General features: G+C 43.6%; 1 protein-coding gene across 1 annotated transcript in view; it reads left to right on the top strand.

Moving 5' to 3' along the window:
* The window catches only part of LOC122798819, a gene marked incomplete in the record, with an annotated part of 443,322 nt that overhangs the window by 61,552 nt on the left and 368,945 nt on the right, over window positions 1-12,825 (top strand). Inside the window, 1 exon segment of the mRNA XM_044067942.1 lies at window positions 2,137-2,205. Coding sequence (XP_043923877.1) covers window positions 2,137-2,205 — 69 coding nt within the window.

Raw genomic sequence — 12,825 nt, forward strand, 5'->3', positions numbered from 1 at the left:
GTAGACCCATATATATATATATATATATATATATATATATATATACATATGGATCTACTTTTCTTCAGCGAAATTACACTTCTTCGAAAAAGAAAAGTAGATCCCCACTTTCGCTGAAGTATACTTGCCAGATCAACTAACCCAAAAAAACACATACACAACAAAACATCTTTTGCAGGGGCAAGCCACCCTGCTCCCCCCACCCCCCTACCTTAATATTCTCACTCCGAGATCACACTGCAATGGGGAAAAGGGAATATTCCCTTATCCCCACTGTACCATGATCTCAGCACTAGTTTGCTTAGTTGTACATCAGCACTAAACGTTGATGTACAACTAAGATTACATGCAGACTGCATGTTTTTATTTCTTCTTTTTCTTTTATTTTCATCTTCGCATGAAAGTGCATTTTAGATTTTACCAGCCCCCAGGTCCCCGTCTTAATTTAGTGTTGAATAAATGCAGGGAAAAGCAAAGTTGAAGAGTAAGAATTTCTTTCCTTAATCATGTTTTTTGTTCAGGCCGTCATTGGATGAAAAGGCATCTCAGAGCATCTCAGACAACCTAGCAATACTCAGATTGCCTACTTAATACAGTTACTCACACTGCGGTTATTAAAGTGTAGTGTTTCTCTGTTAGGATGGGCTGAAAGGATACAGGATAAAAACAAAGTTGAACAGTTAAGACTACCCCCAGGATTCATGAACAATCTGTGCAAGAATAATCTATTCTTGCACGGACTGTTCCATGTAGGAATACAGCAGCAGCACACCCTTCATATACGTATTCCTACACCTACATGATCTGAGTATGAGTGCAGGGGCATGTATAAGTCCTGCACGGACACTTAAATATGCCCCCTGCACTCAGAAAGTGCCATAAGGCACTTTCAAACAAGGAAGTAGCATAATATTAGAGCTTGGCGCTAATATTATGCATTATTTCAGTGTCTGTGAACACTGAAATGTAAAACTGAGCTTGTCAGTGTTCGTGGACACTGAAATAAGAAAAAAAAATCACAAAGACAAGAAGTAGTCTGCACAGTGCATGACTGTCCCTGGAATGGCCAGATCCCTGCCCCACATGCCTGCAACCTGCTGATAAATATATGTAATAATTTAATATCGCTATTTTTTTTTACAGTAAAAAAGAAAGTTTAAGCAGAGCACAGCGGTTTTAGGTGCTGCAGCACTTAGCTCAGCCCACGTTAAATGCTCTTTGAGAATCAAATAGAATTGTGAAGGAAAAACCCTTGTTGCTGATGTTGCATACTGCTTAGAGCTCCAGTTTAGTGTGCAAGACATGCATGGTTTGAACCTCAGTTCTGGCTAATATGTTTTATGTGTGGAAGCAGCTGTAAATTAATTTCTATGAATTGGAATGATATTTGTAAGTCATATGCCTCACGTATGGTAGTGGAGGGCTGGGAAAATGCCATATGGAAATGTAAAAAAAGTTTTCTATTTTTTTTTAAGTAATTGTTTGCGGTCAGCTAAGCCTGCCACAGCTCTGCTGAAACTAGCTAAGGATTGCTTAAGCATGAAAATATAAGCAATCTTAAGCAACTGTAAGCTTTGCCTAGCTGGTTTATGCCTTGCTAAGTGGATTTCCGTGGAGCTAAGCATAGCTTAGCATATTTGAAAATCGGCTAGTCACAGAAAAGTGCAGGAAAATGGCCTTATTTAAACCGCACAAGCGGGAATACAGCCATATCTCTTCGAGTCTGATTAGGGCAGCAACAGTGTCAGATGTAGGAGAGGGTGTTCGCTTTTGGGCACAACACTGGGGCATCCAGGAGTCCAGGGTCATGGTTGGACTTCTTATCAAAGACCATGAAGCTAGACTGCTGCAGGGCCAGAACCAGGGTTCCCAGTACAAAGTGGAGGCCTGGGACTGTCTGGCACGTGATCTCACCAGTGCCACTGGTATTCCCTGAACTGGTGAGCAGGTACGTCATCACTATGATGACCTAAATTGTTGGAGGGGTGAGCTCTTGGCCCAGTGGATCCAAGAGGCACGAGCGGAGGCGGTCGCAGAAGTTTGTAAATATCCAGTCTGTGTATTTGTAAATAAGTATTTAAAAATTGTATATGTTACTGTACAGGTGTGCTTAATGTGTGTTCTTTCCCCATACAGCTGCTGATGAGAGGGCTGCAAACATTGATGCCCATGCACAGCACTTGGTCCATCTGCACAGAGAGTTTGGTGAGTACAGAAATATTTGTAATATCTGCTGTAATAAATCAGAAATAGTAAAGGTAGTAATGTCTGTATATATAATTGTGCTCTAACTGTACTGAATAAATGCATGGGTCAGGCTGCATGTGTTAGAACTCAGTAGTGCCAGCAGCTGTGTAATACAGAGTTTTGCAGCAAACAAGGTACAATTGAGGAGAGGAAGAGTAGGATATGTGTTAAGCTGTCTGAAAGAACCTGCTAAGAAACTGCAGTGTCGGGGCTACTGTAACAGGTACAAATGAGAAGCAGTCCTCTTGTGCAGATCATGAAGTAATACTAACTGTGGATTTCTGAGTTATAGAAAGTGTTGTTATGTCAAAAACAATAAAGTTGACTACCACAAACTGTTGTATTTCATTTGTCTTGTATCTGAAAAGTACAACTGTCTAGTTGCAGCAGCATGCAGTAACTGAGGTGAAGTGATGTAGCACTGTTCATCTGCATAGTTCAGAATGTGGATCTGAAATAACTGACAAAATGCAAAAGTAAATATTTTCTTCAGTAATGTCTTGTACTGTGTTCCTGCCAGCATTGCCTTGTGTTAACCTTTGCATTTCAGTTATATGTAGTCCTGAATGTACAGGAAAGTGTGAGACACTAAGAGGTGCAGACTGGAAAAGTAGAGTGTGTTGACTTGATTCTAAATTGAAGTATGTTTTATTAAAATGTCCAAATGTCTAGTTTTAATAATCTGCTCATATTGTGTAAACAGTACCATCAACAGTTTGTTGTTTTGATTTTTGTGGTAGTTACTATGGAAAACAAATTAAAACGCATTTGATAAAAAAGTAGAGTGTGTAGAAAAGTATGTACTAGACAGACATAACTCAAGTAACAGACACCAGTAGCCCCGCCTGATAAGTAGCTCTGTAGTTCCCTTTTGCGCACACACACACACACACACACACACACACACACACACACACACACACACACACACACACACACAGACACACACAAGCACACACACATGTATACATAAATATACGTAAATATATAACAGCTACAAGCATATGCAATCTGAGGGTCATGCTGCTCAACACTAGAAGTCCAAATCTCAAAAGGCAGTCACTCAAAGCACTCTTTATTTCACAAAGGAAGCACACACGTCCAGACTGGTAGCCAACATGATGCATCACAGATACTGCAGGTGTAGCTAACATAGGGAAAGACAGCAATTCAAGTCATAGCCTATCAGTCCCCAACCATGTCCCAACAGTCAAACCCCACGTTCCTAAGCACACTGGAGATTATTACTGTCCAATCTAACACTATCATACTGGTTGACCTCAACTTCCCCTCCATTAACTGTGAAAGATACCCATGTACCAATGCACTTGCCCAATGTTGCCTGAAATACATCCATTCCAATGGCCTGGACCAGCTCATTTCCACACCCACTGCAGGTAGCAGCATCATTGACCTAGTCAGTACTAACATGGGCAACTGTTGCTGTACACCAATAGTCAACTCTGCCATGGTTAGATCTGACCACAACATCATCACCTTTGAAATCCACATCCCTCCTACCCTCTGCAAAGGTAACCACCATGAAAAACCTTTCCAAAGCTAAGTCTGGCCTCCAAATATCAGAGGTGGCTAACTTCATAGCACCCATGCAAATGGAGACTAGCTGCATGACCTCCAAACACACACCGATGCGGTACGAACACGTACACAAATGCATGGATTCTGCCATACACAATAGAAACAAGACACTCTCCTCCAGAAAAGGGAAGCCAATCTGGTAGTGCCCTGCCCAAAAAATTCTAAAACAGAAGGAGGAAACTGATATGGAATAAGGTGAAGTCCCAAGACTGGAAACACCCCTTAGCCTCAACAAAAAGATGAGATTCCTCATGAAATACTCTAAAGCTTGCTGTGAAAACAGAATTGCAGCACACAGTAAAGGCATCCACAAGACCTCCTAGTTATGTAAAGAATCTCCATGGCAATGCCAACATGTGCAGTGAGCTACTGGACAATGTTAACTCATACAGTGAGGCAACAGATATTGCCAATATACTGCCACACAGATTCAGTGGCAACTTTACCCCTCTCCCCACCCCCAAAGGACCAATCATAATACCAGTACACTGCTAGGCACCCAAGTGGTACTGCTGCTTTGGTTAACACACCACTGTCCAAGACCAAGAATACAGCTTCTATTGGAGCTGGCAATATCCCTGGCTGTCTTCTGAATGAACTACAGAGTGAACTGGCACCTCACCTGTGTGCCCTGTGCAATCACAGCCTCACCTCAGGCTTTTGTCCCTGCTGACTGGTGCACTACTACAGTTATCCCTCTTCACACAGGAGGAGTGGTCGGCTGCAGACCCTGGGAAGTATCACCCCATTAGCCTGACAAGGCTGTCATGCAAAGCTATGGAATGCATCATCTCGGACCTAAGAAACAGGGATATGGGAATCTCCAGACTCAGGATCCCACCCTGTTTGCTTTTGTGAAGGGTAGATCATGCCTGTTCAATCAACCTGGTTGACTTCTTTGAGTCAGTCACCAGAGCTGTGGATGAAAACAAGGTGGTTCATACAGTCAACCTCAATCTGGCCAAGCCGTTTGATAACACTCCCCACCCAGGGTTCATGCGTAAACTCACTAAGCTACGCATTAACCCCTATAACAGTAGGTGGGTTACAAACTATCTCACAGATAGAGCCCACAGTGTGAAGGTAGCTGAGCCCATGTCAGACTGATGACCAGTCACATGTGGAGTTCCACAGGGTTCAGTCCTGGGTCATCTCCTGTTTGGTATCAACTTCTCAGAAGTCCATGCCAACATGAAGGGACTCTAGCTGACAGTGTTTGCAGATGATTGCAAGTTGGGAGCTATTAACTACCCAAGTGATGTTGACATCCTACAGAAAGGCCTGACTGAGACCAATGACTTGTGTCAGAGCCATGGCCTCAAGCTCAGTGTCATTGAATGTGTTCCCATCTTCCTTTGGAATGTCAGGCACTACAGGGATGTTACAGCACCAAAAATCAGACACCAGTGTGAAAGTGCATACCCACAACCAATTCCACCACAGTCTCAGTCACATACCGGCAGGTCAGGTGAACAGTAGAGTATATGGACTGTGTGAAGAAATAAATAATAGTTTTCCAGTCACACACTACCCCAACATATAGAGGTCCAATTCTCAGTGTAGTCTAAATCTGACCGTGGTACAGGACACGTCTCAGTCTGCTGCTATAAAGGTATACAGCCAAAAGACCAGCAGACACTGGAGCAGCATGCACCGTCAGATAAAAAAGGAGCCATGACACTCACATCTACCCCCTCCATACACAGCCCAAATAACATGTACACATGAAAAGTAAAAGGCAAAGGAGACAACTGAACACAGCAGTAAAAATCCAAAGTATTTATTCCAAAGACAGATAGGTGAGCACTTTTGTAGCTAAAGCCGCTTCATCAGAAAAACAAAATGCATAACTGCAGTACTTTTAAATAAGAAACAGCCAACCACAGATCAACAACAATTAAGAACAATTAATATTTAAGAAGATATAACAGATATAACATGACATGTGCACACAATCCCGACAGTCTGTCAACAATAGCCAGACATGCACAGACCTCTCAGATGTACAGTAGTTCACCTCAGAATGTATGGGCTCATGACTGATATCTATGGCCTCTTCCCTGTAACATGTCTGTGGGTCTACTACATCACTGGGATGGTCGGAGGAATGAAGGCAAGAAATAATGATAGGAAATACATCTGGGCCTCATAGTGCATAACATCTGGACAAAGCCTGATATCATTTGGGGACAGAGGCACAAACACAGGCATAGACTGGACATACTGCTGTCAGACATTTAGACAGTCACTGATGTTACTGGGTTTGTTGTAACATATCCTTTATGAGGAATATGAAGGCAATGATACCAATGGAGTTTAGTATTTACTGACTGCATTCCCCAGAGTCCCTGACTGATTTCCCAAGGACAACACCTGTCTGGGGAACAGACCAAACATAACAGCCAAAGCTCTGGCCAGTATGTGGATAGCGCTACAGTTGAGAGCTATGCAGACACAGAACTTTGTCAGACTGAAACCCATGCAGAAGTAGCATGTTCAGACAAACCTTGTTAAACAAGTAGTATTCAAAAGATATATAACAGCAATACTCACATTCTGCCCCTAAGTCTTGAATCTTCTCCACCATTTACCTGGCTTGTCTCCACAGGTCTTGTTCTAAGAGGTATTAGCTCACACACCTCCAGGATCACTTCCTCACAGGTAAGGGAAAGGGCCAACACCTACATGGAGTATTCAATTATAGGAGTGTGTTGTTATGACATTGACTATTGGAATAACTACACAGCTGCTCTGCATGCACTCAGCAACTGGGGAACACCAATTGGTGCTCAGGCCATCACATGGTCATGAGTATTACCTACAAAAAACAAGCTGCCATCTATTCAAACCACCTCTGCCATAGACAGTCCATCAGTGCAAAGCTGAAATAGTGTGAGTACAAAGAATAAGAAAGGCTATATCTGTGACATATATAGAAAAAAAGGTATGTGAAACAAGTAAGCATGTAAGTGAATGCAGTAGGTGGTCCGTACTAATGGAAAATAGGGGTTTGAAAGCATATGCCTCAACAAGACTTGTTGTACTGATGTACTGCTGAACAGCACTGATGGCCATAGCAAGTGGCTCTGTCTGCAGTGACTAGGCCAGCTACTGGGATGTTGTACATATCCATATGTTACCTGTGCATATAACTATGATACACATTTTGTCTTGTAAATATAATGCAGATGTGTGTGTTGAACTGCATGTTGTATACTGAGTTCATACCAGTCAACTGTCCAGTGTTCTGCACACTGACCATATGTGTGCCTCATATTTGTAGTCATTTACCCACATAGTTGTGTCATGTCTGTCAAATCCTTGCCAAATCTGTGAAGACTGACATTACAGTATCTCCCTTAATTGTCTGCTGGCTTTTCCCAGTCGGGACTGCCACAGTGGATCATCTGTTGCCATTTATGCCAGTCCTCTTAATCTTGCTCTGTCACACCAACCACCTGCATGTCCTCTCTCACCACATTCAGAAACCTTATCTTGGGCCTTCCTCCCTTCCTCTTCCCTGGCAGCTACAGCCTTGCCATCCTTTTCACAATGCACCCCTCCTCAGCACAAATCCAAACTTATGTAATGCTACCTGTCCAACAGTGTCTCATATCCATCCAACATGGCCTGAGACTGTCATATACATATTGCTAAACCTGTGCACCCATGTCACATCCAGTGCAAATCATAACATCTGTAACTCTGCAATGTGCAGCTCTGACTCCTGCCTTTTTGTCAATGCCACTGTCTCCAACCCATATAACATAGGTGGTTTCACTACCCTCTTGTAGACCTTACATATCATGTTTACTGATACTCGTCTGTCACATATCACTCCTGACACTCTTCTCCACCCTCTCCATCATGCCTGCACTCTCTTCTACACCTGTCCTCCATAGTCATCATTACTCTGAAATGTTGATCCCAGTCATTTGAACACATCCACCTTTGCCAACTGTACTCCATGCATCCTCAACATTCTGCTATCCTCCCTCTCATTCACACACAGATATTCTGTCCTAGTGCTGCTGACCTCTATTCCTCTTCTTCCTAGAGCATATGTCCACCTCTCCAGGGTCTCCAAAACTGTTCCCTACTCTCAGTACAGATCACAATGTCATATCCAAACAACATAGTCAACGTGGACTCCCATATTATCTTGTCTGTCAACCTGTCCATCACCATTGCAAATCAGAAAGGGCTGACAGCTGATCCCCGATGTCATCCCACCTCCACCTTAAACACATCTGTCAATCCCAGTGTAGACCTCAATGTTGTCACACCACCCTTGTACATATACTGTACCAAATTACATATATCTCTTCCACTTGTGACTTCATCACACATTACCACAACTCCTGTTTAGGCACCCTGTCATATACTTTCTGTATGTCCAGAGAGACACAGAGCAACCCCTGACCTTCTCTGTACTCCACCAGTAACAGTCTCAGAGCAAACATCACATTGGTAGTGCCCTTTCCATGCATGAAACCATACTGCTGACCAGTACTTCTCACCTCCCTGCATAACCTAGCTTCCACTACTCTTACCAATAACAGGTTAATGTTATCCCTCTGTTATTATCACAGCTCTGCACATCAACCTCATTCTTAATACCATACCCAAGCACTTTCAGCCTACCATACACCCAGCCATAATCCCCTTCCATGTGGTCTCTTGCACACACACAATATATCAACCATCCCCTGGCCATCATATCAGCTAGCCTGGTCCCTATACCAGTATTACTGCCAACATTAACAATTCTTACCCTCAATACCACCCTCCTAGCCTTCTCCTCTCTTCCTGCAATATGACTGTTAAACATCCTCCAGGGGATACCTGTCAGTGCAAAGGCTACTGTGCTATTGAGGGACTCAAGTATGTTACAGCAATATTGAGACACTGTCACTGATTTTGCCCCATTGCACCCATGTATGCATGGCATCCTACAGATGTCCTGCTGTAACAGGTTGATAGTGATGACTGCGCAGCAAGAGAGTGAATACAGTGTACCATACTACATAGAACAGGCATGTATGTGAGGTATTACCTATGCACATGTCAGTATGAGTAGGTGCATGTGTCTACCTCATGAAAACAGATATTGGATGCAAAATGTCAGTTAAAAAAGCAGTACATGTTGTTCACATCTTAGTTACTGTGCATCCAAAAGAGTGACATTTCTACAGCTACTGGTTGTTGCATTGCCCTAGCACAGCCATGGTTAGTACAATAAGCATGATTATCATTACTAAATTGGAGCGGTGTCCAACTGTGTTATGACTTTGTGGCCATGACAACTACAAACAACTGATTGAACACATACATGGCTGTATAGACTCAGCAATACCTTACTTGTCATGTCTGCCTCCGCCACAGTAGAGTAGTCTCCTTTGCTGGACAGCAGCATTACACAAACCACAGACTTGGTCCCTATAGTGGCTGTACAGAGCAAAGTAGGGGCAGGAACCAACCTGGCATCACATCAGCCATTGTCTGAACAAGCATATAAGGTCACAGGTGGATTACTGTAAGGCCAACTATGAGTACAAATTGGAGACGTCTACCAAGGACCATCACAAGGCCATCTTCCCATATGTCTGCAATCTCAGAGGCAACAAACCAACCCAACCTGTAATGGTGGCCAATCAGATCATATACACACACAACATAGCTATGGGCAACCTGCTGCAGATAGGGTTACGGCAAACATCACCCCCTGGCTCAGCATCACTCTAGGTGGATATGTACTGCACCCACACCCCTCTCCTCAGCACCAGTGAGCAGGCACATATTGCCTACTGAAAGGCAACAAATGTAAGTATCCATGGGATGTCATATCATCCCTGTCTGCATCCTACATGAACTCAGGCATGTGCTCCCAGCTGCTTTTCACACAGTAGTCACACCAAGCCGAAGCACCATCTACACACCATACACATGGCTGATGGCTAATGTCATCCATTTACACAGACCTGATTGAGGAAAGACGGATTATGCAATCAACTTGCCCTCACTGCAGGCAATATGACTCATCAGGACCAGGAGTGCAATGCAAGCTGATACTGTGCTGATAGATTACATGGGTATGGTGTGGTTGTGAGTGGTGGCTACTGGCATGGTTGTGAGTGTTGGCTACTGGTAGTCAAGGTACATGTGCAGGTACTGGACATACTGTTGCCAAATGTATGGGGTCCTGTGATGTGTTTCCCTGTTAGTGTTTACCAGGTGCAATGTCACATCACTGGAGGGAAACCTTTTCACCAGCGGAATGCAACCTGATAATGGAAGCTATAATACAGAACCACACAGTACTACTGGGCCAAAGCCAGCAACATCTGCAGGAGAGGACCACCCTGTGCTATGACCTTGTCCACAGGGTAAATTAGCTGGACCTGCACGCAAGTACATATGAGCAGGTGCAGCATCATGCCACCAACCTCATATGCCATGCCTGGCAAAGGGATGCTGCCATGGCCAGGGACCCCACAACCACAGGTGGGGGCCCAGCCATGCAGGCCCCACTGACACCAAATGAGAAGCTCTTTCCCAAGCTTGGGTCACCCATCACAGTACAACACCAGGGTACAAAGGCCCACATGCTGGAGATGGGTGGCATCCACACAATGGACAAGGAGTATGCAGGTAAGGTCCCAGTAGGGATTAGTAGACTGCTGTATGAGACATACTTGTATCTGTACAGTATCTACATGCATGTGCCAGGTCGGATTGCAGTTGTAGATGGTGATTTATAATGCACAGCAGTGCAAATCTATGGTGAAGGACAGCAAATTGTACAGCGTTGAGTGTTGTACTGTAAATGTGTGGACATGCTGCATCCACCCTTTACCAAGGGCACATGTGATTCTTCTGACAATACCTCTCTCCCACAACTACATAGATTACTGTGGTCTGCATATGGGACTGCAGCCTGAAGCTGGCGAGTATGGAATTGTTCAGTTGTGCTTTGGCAATACCTCAGGCATGTGGAGGGTATGCAAGTTATTGTGCACACAACTATGACTAATAGCCACATTGCTTTATGAGCATGTTCACTTCTGGGGTTAATTGTATTGCATCACAGTGGTCACCACATGGCCTAGCTGAGGAGATTGTAAAATTCCTGTAGCATATCTCACAACCTGCCAGTGCAAGACGTCTTGACAGACACAAGAAGAATGTGTTAGACAAACTGACTAAGGTAGGGACGTGTGTGACACATTACTGCTATACAGTGATATACAATGTGTACACACACCTGTTAGGATGCCATTTTTTTCTGATATATACTGACTGAGACCACAATATGTCAGTCCACACCTTTCCCAACCTTTAATGTGACCCATGACATGAACAATTCATTCGTAAAACCAAACATCTGGACTCATGTATTACACCTACAAGCCTGGACAAATGTGAGGGTAGCAGATGTTGTATTAGTATGCTGTTTCAGTCAGTTATGATACCTGATGCTGCCATATGTGTTAGTGCATTGACTGTGGCCTATTTGGCAACAATATCACATACATGGGCATTGCTAAGGCAGACAGAGCACTAATAGGTTCCAAACATGTGGATGTTCCAGACACACCTGTACAGAGTAGTGGCATGGACTGTACAATGGTTTGGGAGGGTGGCCTAATGGTTAAGGTGTTTGCCTTACGAACACAAGGTGTGGGGTTTGAGTCTCACAAGGGATAATTGGCTAGGCTTAAAATGGCTCGCAAGGGCAGTTAGCTTAGTACTAATCTATGAACCTATGAACCTATGAACATGCTGCATATGAGGCGGATGCCATCACCACACTATATAAAGTAATGGCATCAGGAGGTTGTCACCTGACATGTATGGCACACACATCAAAATGGTATCATACGCACACACCCACACACACACACAAGTATTGAGATTAGACCTCCTATCTATTTCTGTCTACTATAGTGTTATGAAGTTATCAGATGCGCCAGGTAGCGTACACATTTTCACCTCCTCCAAAGGTACTTGTAAGGTGAATGCCATCAACAGGACTACTTAATTAGGATGAGTATGATGGCACACAACCCAAAATGGTATAACGTTTACAGTACATGATTCTAACACAAACACACACACACACACACACACACACACACACACACACACACAGTTGCCCCTATTGGGATTAGACCTCCTGGCTATCTAGTTATTTCTATTGTAGTGTTATATAGTTATCAGATGCACCTCAGAGCTTACACATTTTCACCTCCTCCAAAGGTACTTGTAAGGTGAATGCCACCAACAGGACTACTAAATTAGGATGAGTATAGTAGTACACAACCCAAAATGGTATAACCTTCTCAGCGCATGATTCTCTCATGCACACACACACACACACACACACACACACACACACACACACACACACAGTTGCTAGTATTGGAATTAGAACTCCTGTCTATCTAGTTATTTCTACTGTACTGGTACGTAGTTATCGGACATGCCACAAAGCTTATACAATTTCACCTAGTTCAAAGGTACTTCTAAGGTGAATGACATCAACAGGACTAATAAATTGGTGTGAGTGGAAGTGTAAAGGGTGGTACACAAGTTGAAAATGGTATAACCCACACAGTCCATGATTCTCTGTCTCACACACAGTTGCCGGTATTGGGATTAGAGCTCCTGCCTATCCAGTTATTTCTACTATACTGTTACACAGTTATCAGGCGTCCATGGAGCTTATGCAGTTTCACCTAGTCCAAAGGTACTTCTAAGGTGAATGGCATCGACAGGATTACTAACCTGGAGTGAGGGGAAGTATAAAGGGTGGTACATAAGTCGAAAATGGTATAACCCACACAGTACATGATTCTCACAAACACACACACGCACGCACACACACACACACACACACACACACACACACACACACACACGCACACACCAGTATTGAGATTAGAACTCCTATCTATTTCTGTCTACTATAGTGTTACA

The sequence above is a fragment of the Protopterus annectens genome, chromosome 3.part1 (assembly GCF_019279795.1).
Source record: "Protopterus annectens isolate FY-2018-M chromosome 3.part1, PAN1.0, whole genome shotgun sequence".
NCBI lineage: Eukaryota > Metazoa > Chordata > Ceratodontiformes > Protopteridae > Protopterus > Protopterus annectens.